This window comes from Ictalurus punctatus, chromosome 4 (genome assembly GCF_001660625.3).
Source record: "Ictalurus punctatus breed USDA103 chromosome 4, Coco_2.0, whole genome shotgun sequence".
Taxonomy (NCBI): domain Eukaryota; kingdom Metazoa; phylum Chordata; class Actinopteri; order Siluriformes; family Ictaluridae; genus Ictalurus; species Ictalurus punctatus.
In genome coordinates this window covers 9,440,496-9,453,410 of record NC_071284.1, presented here as the reverse complement: position 1 = coordinate 9,453,410, position 12,915 = coordinate 9,440,496, and the positions used below count along the sequence as shown (strand labels likewise).

Below are 12,915 nucleotides of genomic sequence, written 5' to 3'. Positions count from 1 at the left end.
AGCGAATTCAAGAAGGTGAAGGCCGAAACCAGTGAGAAAGCCCAGCAGAAACAGAAGGGCACAAAGCAGCACAAGGTACCTGTTCCAGTCACAGATCTGACCTCTGGGAGGTTTACCCTGAGTTACCCAGCTCAATTAAATGTTTTTCATACAGCTTGTAAGAGGAATCCGTGTTTAATGAATAGATCCACATTAGGCTTGTTTCTTTGGTGTTCGAGTCCCAAACGCTTACAGACCACTATACAGGAATGTAATTAGTTAAACACAGATAGGGTGGCCTTGATCTATACAGGCAATTAAAGAGCTGTCAGTAAAAGCAATGCAGCTTTGCCATTATGCAGCAGTCCTTATGTAGTTGTGTCCTGCCAGCTAGTTATTTTTTGACATTGGAACATGACGCTGTTTGGCAAACAGCGTGGCCGCGTGATGGCAGTGACGCAGTCTGCGCGCTCCAGCGTTGGGTTTCTGCTTAATGAGTCCGAGTCAGCTGTCTCTCAGTGGTCTACTTGTAAGCTGTCCTTTCAAGTTAGATTAATGTACCATCCAGCGTCTTATCTGTGCAGCAGGGTTTGGTTTTCTTTGCTCGCCCCACTTTTTCATGCTTGATTTAAACTGGCCCCTGCTGAGTTAAGACTCGGGCTTCAGTTGATATAAGGTTACCGAGGAAACCCTGGGGTTTTTAGATTTCAGGTTTCGTCTAGGTTTGGTTGATAAATAAGAAAGTGGAGATATTTGAGGAGCGTGAATATAATTGACAATCTTTCCGCTGTAAAGCACTAGAAAACAGGTGGTGTCAGAACAAATCTAATGGAAGGGGAATTGGGCATCCTGCAGGGGGCAAAGCATATTCTTTAACACCTCAGTCAGTCAAGCAAGAGGAACAGTTTCAGCTTATTTGAGCTCTACAATTCTTTCAGTATTTCCAGAGCTAGCTGTTAGTTTGAAACTTGTGCACGTGCTGGTCAGCCGTAGCAGTATTAGTAAACATCCAGACAATCTCTCGGTTAACTGATAAACTGTATGCGTTCATTGTTCAGCAAGAAACATGTAAAAAAAAAAGATTAAATAAATAATAAAAAAAAAACCTTTGCATGCATTTTGCAGTGAGATCTGAGTGACATCCACAGAAGTGCTTTAAAAGATGCCATCTTTTAAAGCACACCTATTATGGATTTGAAACGTGCCTAATTTTGTTTTAGTGGTCTCGTACTATAGATTTGGATGCATCCAAGGTCAAAAACCACTTTAATGTGCTCATAATTTAAACTGCAGCATTACCTTTACCTCACAAATGATTCATTCAGTGATTCATTCTAAACTCCTCCTTTCAGAGAGCATATTCTGCTCTGATTGGTCAGATGTCCCAGTCTGTTGTGATTGGTCTACCGCTGTCAGTGAACAGCTGATGAAGACCAGAGGTGGGCTTTTTGTTACAAACCTACGTAGTTTAGTTCAGGAAGTAAGTCTGGAATTACTGACGACTCGTTTCAGCTGTTCAGAATCGGTTCCTTCTTTTGGGAGTTAATAACTCTGTTTGTCATGCGCTTTGGTTTTGAAACTTTGCAGACTTTTTACATTCACAAACAGCTCTATAACACACTACATGAAAGGTAATATTTGAAAATCCATAATAGGTGCACTTTAAAAGAAAAAGAAGAAATACGAACTGTACCAGATGGATAGCAGTTTGCATGGGAATTTTCTACGTAAATAAACTAGTGGTTTTTAGATTTTCTCTTTCCTAACCCCGATTTGGACAGGATTCATTTTCAGGACGTATCTCTCCAGATCTCTCTGTGATATTTATCGCCAATTTGATGGGATAAGATTTCTGTAGAAAACGCTGGGATGGGCGTGTGTTTGTCGTTTGTGTGCTGACGGCCCATCACAGCAGCCCCGTGCGTCATACGTAACATGGTGCTGCACCTCAGTGTTTGAAAATACAACATGACATTGATGAAACGAAAGAAAAGCCGCAACTGGATGAGAGCTGAAGCTTCGTTTAGTTTCAGTTTGAGGAGAACGACGTTATCAAACGCTGTTTGAACAAACGGTACATAATCATTCAGTTTGGGGAGGAGATTTTTCCATAAGTTTGCGATTAAATGTCCTTATGTCATAGTGGCGTTTGGCGACTGGACTAAATGTTGAGAACTAATCAACTACCTAAAAAAAAAAAATAAGTGTGCACATTCACACAGGATTACTTTACCCTGGGGTTATTTTTTTTTACAGTTTTATAGGAGGTAAAAGAAGCTGTAATCTTCACTAGCGCAGGAACACGCAGTCTGGAAAAATAACTGATATGACCAGTTCACACAGGATTAAATCACAGAGAAGCTCTGGTAATTATTACATTGCCCCCACTTCTCCATATAAAATTGTCCAAATAGCCCTATCCTGTCCGAATAGCTCTATATGCTGTAGGTTTTGTTGGAAATTAGAAAATGGGAACACGTTGTTGTTGCTGTTTTGATGGACAATCTTTCAGGTGTAAAACATAGTGGTGGCATCAGAACAAATCTAATGGAATCTGCTTTAGGCTTCCTGCCGTGGGTGAAGAATGATGCTTAACACAGCAGTAAGTCAAATAAAAACTGAAAATGAAAACCTGCACCCACACCGGCCCTTTCCTGATCAGATTGGATACCCCTGGTCTAAAGCAATCACTGGGATATACTGTATAACTCCTTTAAAGATGAGAAGTGCTACTTTGTTTACTGTTCCTGCTGTGAGCAGCCATGTTGAGTTGATGTCACTTCCGGAACTCGGAGTCAAGCAGAGTTCCAGTGTATGAATTCCTAATTGAGAAGCGTTTTCTTTGGTTTTTGGAAATGACAAATTATGACCTCTAGTCGAATGCATCATTATTTCATCAAGTAGCACTGGTGCTCCCATTTTTGGAAAGGTAACCGCTTTAACCAGGACTAGCTAGTCATTTCATGCAAGCCAACATTTCCCTTTCTCTTTTTTGAAACTTTACTTTGGACATTCTCAGCTATCTAGCTTGGGCTCATCTACACACATGGAAAATCTAGTCATAAGACTCTGAGTGGTATTGTCCTAGTGTCCATGGGGTGTACGAACGCATGCGTGAGAGGAAAATGGAATGACCCACCAGGAAAATTGTGGGAAGTTTCCGATGGCCAATTTGCTTCTGGCTGTATGACAACACTTTATTTATTTATTTATTTATTTATTTATTTATTTATTACTGATATTAGAGTAGCCTGCCAAGAACAGATTTATTCAAACTTTCATACAATATGTTGGACCTAAATCACTTTTGAATATAATACACACATTTGTCATCCAAGTGACACTGATTTACTGCCATCATTAACTAAACTGCCTACAGCTAGGGAAGTTTCTTGCATCATAGATCTAGAGTTGTCAATCATCTATAAATAATAATAGAAGCTCTTATAAATTATCACTCTTAATTGTTTTCCTTGTATTGCAAATTATAGTTATAAGCAGAACAACTTTTCCAAAGAATGCTCTCATTATCTCAAAAAGAAAGAGAGAAAAGGAGCACAAAATTTAAGAACGCACATTATTAGAAGCATACAGTTACTGGCCATTTAATTAGGAACACTTGTACACCCAGACAGCATTTAGGTAAAATACCACTTATATTTTTATTGTGTAAGGTGTAATGAAAATAACCTGCTTGAGTCACACCAGCAGCGGCGCTGGTTGATCTCTTGGGACTTTCACGCACAGCGTCTCTACAGCTCCATCAAACCCCTTCAGATGATTCAGAACGCAGCAGCACGCCTCGTCTTCAACCAGCTTAAGAAAACCCATGTCACACCCCACTTCATCTGCCTCCACTGGCTTCCTGTAGCCGCCCGCATCAAATTCAAGGCCTTGATGCTCACCTACAAGACCTTGTCTGGAACAGCACCCCCCTACCTCAACTCTCTCCTGAAGGCCTACGTTCCCTCACGCAATCTGCGATCGATTAGCGACCGACATTTAGTAGTCCCCACTCAGCATTGCTCAAGGTCCCTTACAAGAACCCTCAAACTAACTGGTCCTCAGTGGTGGAATGAACTTCCAACCTCAATCCGGACCGCAGAATCTCTCACCATCTTCAAAAAACAGCTAAAGACCCACCGCTTCCGTGAACACCTAACCAACTCATAAAAAAAATAAAATAATAAATTGCACTTACACCTCTACTCTGCGCACTTTGCTTCTTCTGGAACTCAATTAATGGATCTTGTATGGTAGCACTACTTGTATTGTTTTCTGCTTGATATATCGCTTTGCTTGTATTTCTTCATTTGTAAGTCGCTTTAGATAAAAATGTCTGCTAAATGAATGAATGTAAATGTACAGTTGACCCAGAATTGTGTGGACAACACAATACAATCAGTGAGTAGCAGTTCTGCATAAGGAAACGCCTTGTTTTGGAGAGAGATTAGAGGAGAATGGTGAAACCGTGGTGAACAGAAAATCTCACAAAGTACAGCACATGGAAACTTGATGCCAGTGGGTTGAAATCACGGAAGACCACATTGAGTTCCCTTGCTCAGCCAGTAACAGGAATCTGAGGCTACAGTGGACACAGGCTCACCAAAACTGGACAGATGAAAATCGGAAAAAAAAAACTTGGCCTGGTCTGAAATTTTTTTGCTGCACCACATAGATGGTAGAGTTAGAATTTGGCAGTAACAGCACAAATCCATGGACCCAAGATGCCTTGTGTGAATAGTTCAGAGTGGTGGTATAATGGTGTGGGGAATGTTTTCCTGGTAAACATTTAGGCCATTAATACCAATATAGCATTGTTGCAATGCTACTGCCTATCTGAGTATTGTTGCTGATCATCCCTTTATGGCCACAATTTGCCCATCTTTAATGGCTATGTCCAGCATGATGAAGCACCATGTTACAAAGCAAAAGTCAAACTGTTTCACTATAATGAGTTCAGTGAACTTTAGTGGTCTCTAGAATCAAATATGTGATTTGTGCAGTCATTTCAACATGGACCAGAATCTCAAAGGAATGTTTCCAAAATCTGTGTTACAAAGAATTGAGGCTGTTCTGAGAGCAAAGGGGGGTTACACCCATTATTATGATGTTCCTAACACAGTGGCCGGTGTGTGTGTGTGTGTGTGTGTGTGTGTGTGTGTGTGTGTGTCATCTTCCGGGTTGATTCACAACATTGACTGGAACTTCTTAATTACTGGCTTGATGGTGGAAGTGGGCATTTTCAATGCTTGTGCTATATTCTTATAGCCACTTCCCATTTTGTGAAGCTGAACAAGCTTTTGCCGCACATCACATCACATCACATTCCTTGGTCTAACCCATTGTTATGAATGACTAAGGGAATTTGACCCATGTGTTACCTCATACTTATACTCCTGTGAAACAGGAAGTCATAGTTGAAGAATTTCCTGTTCCTAGTCACCCAGGTGTACTAAAAAATGTCAAATATCAATGGGAATATATTTCAAATATATTTTTTTCATGTGAATTCATAGGGGTGCCAATAATTGCTGTTCATTGTTTGATATCCATGAGAAGAGAGTATTTTTGTGATGTATATATTTAAAAAAAAAAAAAAAAAGGTTAAACAATATTTCACAGCCTTCTTTGCGCTCATATTTACCGAGAGTGCCAATATAAATGGAGTGCACGCCATTAATTTTATGTATGTATATATATATATATAATTTGAGCGGGCGAGAGCGATGTATAGATAGAAAGTAGAGCAGTCTGCCATTTTGAAGGAGCACTGCCCTCAAGAGTTTTAAGTTTTCGCTCCTCCAAACACACTTGATCCAGTTCATGAGCTAATAATCAAGCCCTCCATATGGTTGCTCAGGTGTTTTTGGAGCAGTGAAGCTGAGAAAGCCTGCAGCCAGTAATCTCAGTTTCATCTATCACATTGTGCACAAGCCATGGAAAGAGACTATTATAAAAATATCCTATTTTTTTTGTTGTTCATCTTATGACCCTTCCATTTCATATTTACAGTTGCACGTAGCACATTTCAGTGATTATAAACTACACACACAAATATATTTCCTACTTGTAGAGATGCTTTAAATTGCTGGTTTTTATTTGGTTTTTGCATGCTTAAACATTACAGTGGACATTGATAAAGTTGTGTCCAATTTTCATGGGGAAAAAAATTTAGCTTTACAAAAAAGAAAGAAAAATGAAACTAAAAGCAAGCAGGAGTAAGAAAGAATAATCATGTAGTCAGTTATTACTTGATAACTTGATTAAAGAGCAGCAGGAAACTTAATATCCCTAGTTATATAGTCCAAAAAAGTGTCTTGCAATTTATGAAAGGTCTTGGTAGGGCCCCTGATTTAATTTTATTTTATTTTTTTCTAATTTAAAAAAAGTCAGTCTTCAATCCAGTGGGCAAAGGTGTGCATCCTTCCATTTCTGTAAAATTAAAGTCATTGCAAGCACTGCTATCCCGTCGCTTTCTGTCCCTGACTACATTTGGAAGAAATCATTTTCCTTCTCTCGTAATAAAACGGAAACAAATATGTTAGTGTAGTTGGTGCAAATGCTCATTTAAGGCTTCGAATCTGAAGCATTGAATTAAATTACATTCACAATACATTACATTTAAGGCATTTGGCAGACGCCCTTATTCAGAGCGACTTACATTTCTCTAATTTATATGACTGAGAATTTGAGGGTTAAGGGCCTTGCTCAAGGGCCCAGCAGTGGCAGCTTGGAAGTGCTGGGATTTGAACTCATGACCTAGCGATCAGTAGTCCAACGTCTCAACCACTGATCTACCACAATTCAAGCGTTGTGTACAAGTCAATATCCCCAAACTAGCCAAGTTGTTCTTTTTAGTCACATTGCTCCATTGTAACATATCATTAAGTCTTTTGTGCATCTGCAGTAACTGCACAATCCTAGTCGGGGTTGCAGTGGATCCAGAGCCTATTCCGGGAACACTGGATTCAAGGATGGGATGTTTGTCCGTTTCAGGGCACCATGAGCGCACACATTCATACCTAGGAGCAATTTAGTATAGCTAATTCACGAACAAAATGTGTTTGGGAGGTGGAAGGAAACCGGAGACCATAGAGGAAACCCAGGTGTGCATGGGGAGAACATGTACAGAAACTCCTTACAGACAGTAACCCAAGCTCAGGACCAAACTTTGGAGACTCTTATGTTCATAAATCTCCTTATATTTGCTCACAAACAAGACTTTTGAAGATTTTTTTTTTTTGCTTCCCCCAAAATCCCCCCTCTTCCATGTTTTGTTATTCACTTTTGTCTCCTGACTTGTGACCTTATAGGATTAAAAAGTGCTTGTTGTCAGTCTGTGCTTTTCTGAAAAACTTTTTTTCATGCATTCCACTGTGACCAAATTCTGCCGTTTCCCCCATAACATTACATATAAAATGTTAGAGGAAAACATGCCACGTGTTAACACCCTCACTGTGTATACTGTAAACCAGTGCACTTCTCGTGAACAGAAATCCTGAATAGTTTTGTTCATAGTGGATGTTTGCACAGACTGGGGTTACAGTTGAAGCCCAAAGCTTACATGCGTCTACACTAAAGACATTCAATCTTGATTTTTCACTCCACATTACCATAGATTTCCTGTGTTAGATCAGTTGGGGGATCTACTTTTTTTCGATAATATCTAGGTAATATTTTTTCAGCATTTATTTACTGCGTCAGATTTTCAGCGGGCTGAAAGTTTACATAGACTTTGCTAGTATTTGGCTTTTAATCACTTAACTAGAATCTTCTTGAAGCTTTCCACAAGCTTCTCATAATATGCTGCTGGTATTTTTGCCCATTCCTCCTGACAGAACTGGTGTCAGGTTATGTTTCTTGCACGGACATGCTTTTTCAGTGTAGTCCACAAATGTTCTGTTCCGCACAAATGTGCGGTTTAGGTCAGGGATTTGTGATGGCCACTCTAGTGGTCTTTAAACCATTTTGTTACCATGATTTGCAACCTAGATGTAACCTATCCCGTCTGATGTCTTGAGGTTTTATTTCAGTATTTTTGGATAATCCTTCTTCGTGATGCCATCTATTTTGTGATCCGTTTCAGCAAAACACCTCCATAACATGATGCTGCCACCCCATGCTTCAGAGTTGGGACGATGGTGTTTTGAGTTAAAAGCCAGTTCAGTTTTTGTTTCATTAGACCGGAGAACTCTCCTCCAAAATGCTCAGTCTTCATCTTGGTGATCACTTGCAAACTTCAGTCTGGCTTTTTAAATGCTTTGTAATACTTGACTTTGTAAAGAAGTTATTCACCAGTGAGAAGAATGGCACACTAAAGGCATCTAAGTTTGAGCTGGAGAGAGATTTGGCGGAAACGCATACAGATTCTAAAAGGCAGGAGCCTATGTCAATTCCTTCAGATATTCCACCTATCAATCCACCAGGATACCAAATGGAGGACCGTGTACCTAAGTGGAAAGCTGTGAAAAAAGCAAAGGCTTCATCATCTCCAGGGCCTAATGGAGTTCTGTACAGAGTGCACATGAGTGCTTCGGGAGTTTTACGAATCTTGTGGAATCTGATGAAAGTAGCATGGAAAAAGCAGGTTGTACCAAGAGCATGGCGCGGAGCAGGTGGAGTCTTTATACCCAAAGAAAAAGATTCTAGCAGCATCAGTCAGTTTCACCCTAGCTCCCTATTAAATGTAGAAGGCAAGATTTTCCTCAGCATTATTGCCCAGAGAAATAACTTGCCTATTAGAGAACTGCTTCATTGACACTTCAATACAAAAAGCGGGCATTCCAGGTTTCCCAGGATGCTTAGAACACATCGATGTGATCTGGCAACAAATTCAATCAGCTAAAAAGGAGAGGAAGGAGCTTCATGTGACATTCCTGTATTTGGCTAATGCATATGGTTCAGTGCCACATGAACTTCTTCGGGCAGCATTTGTTTTTTTTTAGGTGTACCAATGACAATAACAAATCTACTGAAAGCCTACTTTGGAGATTTGCAATTTAGTTTTTCAATTTCAGAATTCAGCACTACATGGCAATGCCTAGAAGTTGGAATAATGGCAGGATGCACCATTTCTCCACTGGCTTTTACCATGGCAATGGAAATAATTATTAGGGCACCAAAATGGGTAGTGGGAGGAGAGCGCTTGGCTTCTGGAATACGACTACCACCAATTCGAGCATACATGGATGACATGACAACCATGACTACAACAGTAGCCTGCACTAATCGGTTATTGGGCAAATTAACCAATAACATTGAATGGGCATGAATGAAATTTAATTTAAGCCCACTATATCAGGGAGTATCTCTATAATTAAAGGTAAAGTAGTAGATAAAACGTTCTTCATTAATGGTGAGGCAATACCAACCGTGTCTGAGAAGCCAGTGAAGAGCCTTGGGAGATGGTACGACGGAGATCTAAAAAACACAGTTCGTGTGGGAGAAGTTGGACAACAAGCTGTTTAAGGGTTGAAGAGCATAGACAGTAGCGCTTTACCAGACAAATTAAAACTTTGGTGCTTTCAGTTTGGCCTACTGCCAAGGTTGCTGTGGCTACTGACTGTGTACGAGGTTTCTTTGACAACAGTAGAGAAGCTGGAAGCTTTAATCAGTTCATACATCAGGAAATGGTTGGGAGTCCCACGCTGCCTCAGCAGAGTGGAACTTTATGGTAAAGGAATACTGCAGCTACCTGTCTCCGCTCTAACCGAGGAGTTTAAGTGTGCCACGGTCCGACTGGAAATGACATTAGTAGAGTCACGCGACAAATGCGTAAGGGAGGCAACACCTGTGTTGAAAACTGGAAGAAAGTGGGTGGCAAAGAAAGCTGTGGAGGATGCAAAGGCTGCCCTTCAAGTTGGTGATATTATGGGGCAAGTTCAGCATGGAAGAGGGGGTCTTGGTTTCAGTTCAGCTCCTCCTATATGGCACAAGGCAGCCCCAGCGCAACGGAGGAAGCTTGTGGTCAACGAGGTGCAAAAGCAGGAGGAGAGGTTGAGGTGTATAAAAGCCATTTCCCAGGGCAAGCAGGGAGAGTGGATGAGATAGGAGAGTGTGGAACAAAGCAAGATTGGCTGGCAAGACCTATGATCAATGGAACAGGGCAGGATCAGTTTCCTTATGAGGTTAACATATGATGTTCTCCCATCACCACAGAACCTAAACCTTTGGGTAGGAGAGGATCCCTCATGTCCTTTGTGTTCATCACCTGCAACATTAAGGCACATTTTGACAGGATGCAAGGTGGCTCTTAGCCAAGGACGGTTTACTTGGCACCCTGTCCAGGTGCTGCGATGTTTGGCCTTAGCATTGGAACACAAGTGTAACATGACCAATAAGTTGCCGCCTGTTCTATCAAAACATTACACACAAAAGACAATATTCCTCCGCTCAGGAGAGCAACCACCAAGAAAAGGTGTTAAAACCAATCCTCGCCCAGGACAACTGGAAGCTGCTAGAGACTGGAAAATGCTGGCAGATGTAGGTCAACGGCTTATTTTTCCACCTGAGAGTGCCAGCACAAACCTTCTACCAGATATTGTCATGTGGTCTGGGTCAGCACGCCTTGTTCACCTGGTAGAGTTAACAGTGCCATGGGAACAAGGCGTGCTGACCCAGACCACAGGACAATATCTGGTAGGAGGTTTTTGGTGGCACTCTCAGGTGGAAAAATAAGCCAAGAGTTGCGTCGCACAGTGAAGAACTTATCTGAAGCAGCAGAGAGGAGCAGCACCTGGCTGTGGTTGAGACGGAAAGATTTTGGCTGAGGAGCTCAAGCACAATAAAAAGAAAGAAAGGCTGAGGTACAAGTAAGTAAGCTGGGCTGAGTTGAGTGGGGGACGGAGGGGGTGATGCTGGGACGCCAGAATCACCGTCGAGCCCTCTTGAGGTGTCGTGGGCTAGTCGACGAAACACCGAGGATGGAAGGTGCCCACTTGAAGACCCCAGAGATGTACCCTACTTAGCTCAATCCAGACGGTTGTCATGCTGATGCGCTGGGGAGACTATGGTTGATCCCTGGAGCCAGCATCGCAGCCGTTGTGTGTGCTGATGCGCTAGAGAGGCAAATAAGCTGATCCCTGGAGCCAGCATTACACTTCAGCCATCAACACCAGACAGAAGGATATATGGAATGAAGCGTAAATGGATGGAGACACATATGGATCACATTAGTTTACTGTGAAGCTATGTCTTAGTTGGTGATTATCTTGGTGAGAGCCAAGTTCGCCGGCCTAAAATCAGCATGAAGTTAACATCTACTCTCATGTAATGGAAATCATAATAATTTTGTGGATGTCCACAATTTTTTGTCTCCTGAGGTTTTCGTTCAGTTTCCCATGGTATCAAGGGCAAAAAGGCACTGACTCTAAAGGTAAGCCCTTTTACAGCCATAGACGCACTCCCAGTTAACTCCTAATTGGCCGTTCAGAAGCTTCAAATGCCATTACATCAATTTCTGGAATCTTCCAGGCTGTTTATACAAAGATATTATATGTAAACTTTTGATCAGCTGGAATTCTGACGTAGCTGAAAAAGCGGAAATAAATCTGTCCCTAATCTGTGTGTAAAGTTTTGGCTCAAGACTAAAACATGTTACTTGCAGCTGTTTTTACATTTTATTTGTAGCTCCAAAGCTTAAACATAGAGGCCATTTACATTCAAACAACAGTACAGCTTAAATTCAACTGTTGTAGCCACCAGCTTTGCCACCTCACAGCTCCAGGGTTGCAGGTTTGATTCAGGTTCCTGTCTATTCAGATGTTGTCCATGTGGGCTTACTCTGGGTTCTTCGGTGTCCTCCTACCTCACAAAAACATGCATGTAGGTGGATTGGCTATGCTAAGTGTGAGCGAGTGCGTAACCGTCTGTTGATTTTCCTCTATTAAACAGAACTAAAGCTTTGAAAGACGTGTATTGTTTTAGAAGAATGTTCTCCGAGCTTGTTTTTTTTCCCAAGCATTTTAATTTTAGTTTTTGCTTGTTGCATGTTATTTTAAATTGTCTGTGCTTCCTTCGATCCATTTCAGGTCAAGAGTCCTAAAAAGGAGCGTACAGACTTTGAAATAGCTGATGATAAAAGGTAATGGATTTTTTTTTTAACTCGCTCTTCATATTTTTTTATTGTGTATGAGTGGCATTTCATTTTATCTCCCCCAACCAACACACTCATTTTTGTTCGTACTGAACTAGTCGCGTCTTGCTCCAGGCCTAATCCACAGCATGCGCGCTTAGAATCCGTTCCTGATTAAAATGCAGTCACGCTTTCTGCCCTTGAGCTTGATGCAAATTAATTCTGGTGATTTAGACGTCCATGGTTGTGGACAGTCTCCATACTTTTTTCTTTCTCTCTCCCCCCCCCCCCCCCCCCCAGATACATTAACTGTCTTTCAGGAAATTAATTTCTTCATCGTTCTGCAGCGTGGAAGAAATAACTATACATGATAATACTCTATTTTTAGGAGGTGAGGGTTGTGGGTGGTGACATGCATCACAGAAAGAAGTTGCTCTTTCGCTCACTGGTTGTCTGCTGTGACAGTGATGGAATGTTTCTTTAATCACAGAATGACACAATCAGAGCAGACTTTGCGTAACTCAGACCCTGCTGGTAATTGGTAGAGGGAGGCCGATTTTTCAGGGATGAGGTCAAGTATTAAGATGATGAGGCACACTGAGTAGTTCTCAGTAGAAAGAGATCTGGAATAAAGTAGCACAGGTCACTGTTATGGTAAATATAATTCATTTATTTGATTCAGTCAGCTCCCCCTTTCATCAGACCATGCTACATGGCAATAACAGCTTGCGATCCTACGACTATTCTAGCATTTAATTGCTGTAATTATATAATTATCAGTGCCAATTAAGCAATATTGTCTAATTGTGCTCATTATGTTCTTCCCATTAGACAGTGATTGGTTGTCTTCTAGATTTTTC

At 41.2% G+C, this 12,915-nt stretch overlaps 1 protein-coding gene across 3 annotated transcripts in view; it reads left to right on the top strand.

Annotated features, from left to right (window-relative positions):
* Positions 1 to 12,915, top strand: part of zgc:173742 (DNA topoisomerase I, mitochondrial) — a 57,446-nt gene that overhangs the window by 4,467 nt on the left and 40,064 nt on the right. For all 3 annotated transcript variants that reach the window (XM_047152805.2, XM_047152803.2, XM_047152804.2), the window contains exons 3-4: positions 3 to 75; positions 12,012 to 12,064. In XM_047152805.2, coding sequence (XP_047008761.2) covers positions 3 to 75; positions 12,012 to 12,064 — 126 coding nt within the window. The remainder of the gene's footprint in view (positions 1 to 2; positions 76 to 12,011; positions 12,065 to 12,915) is intronic.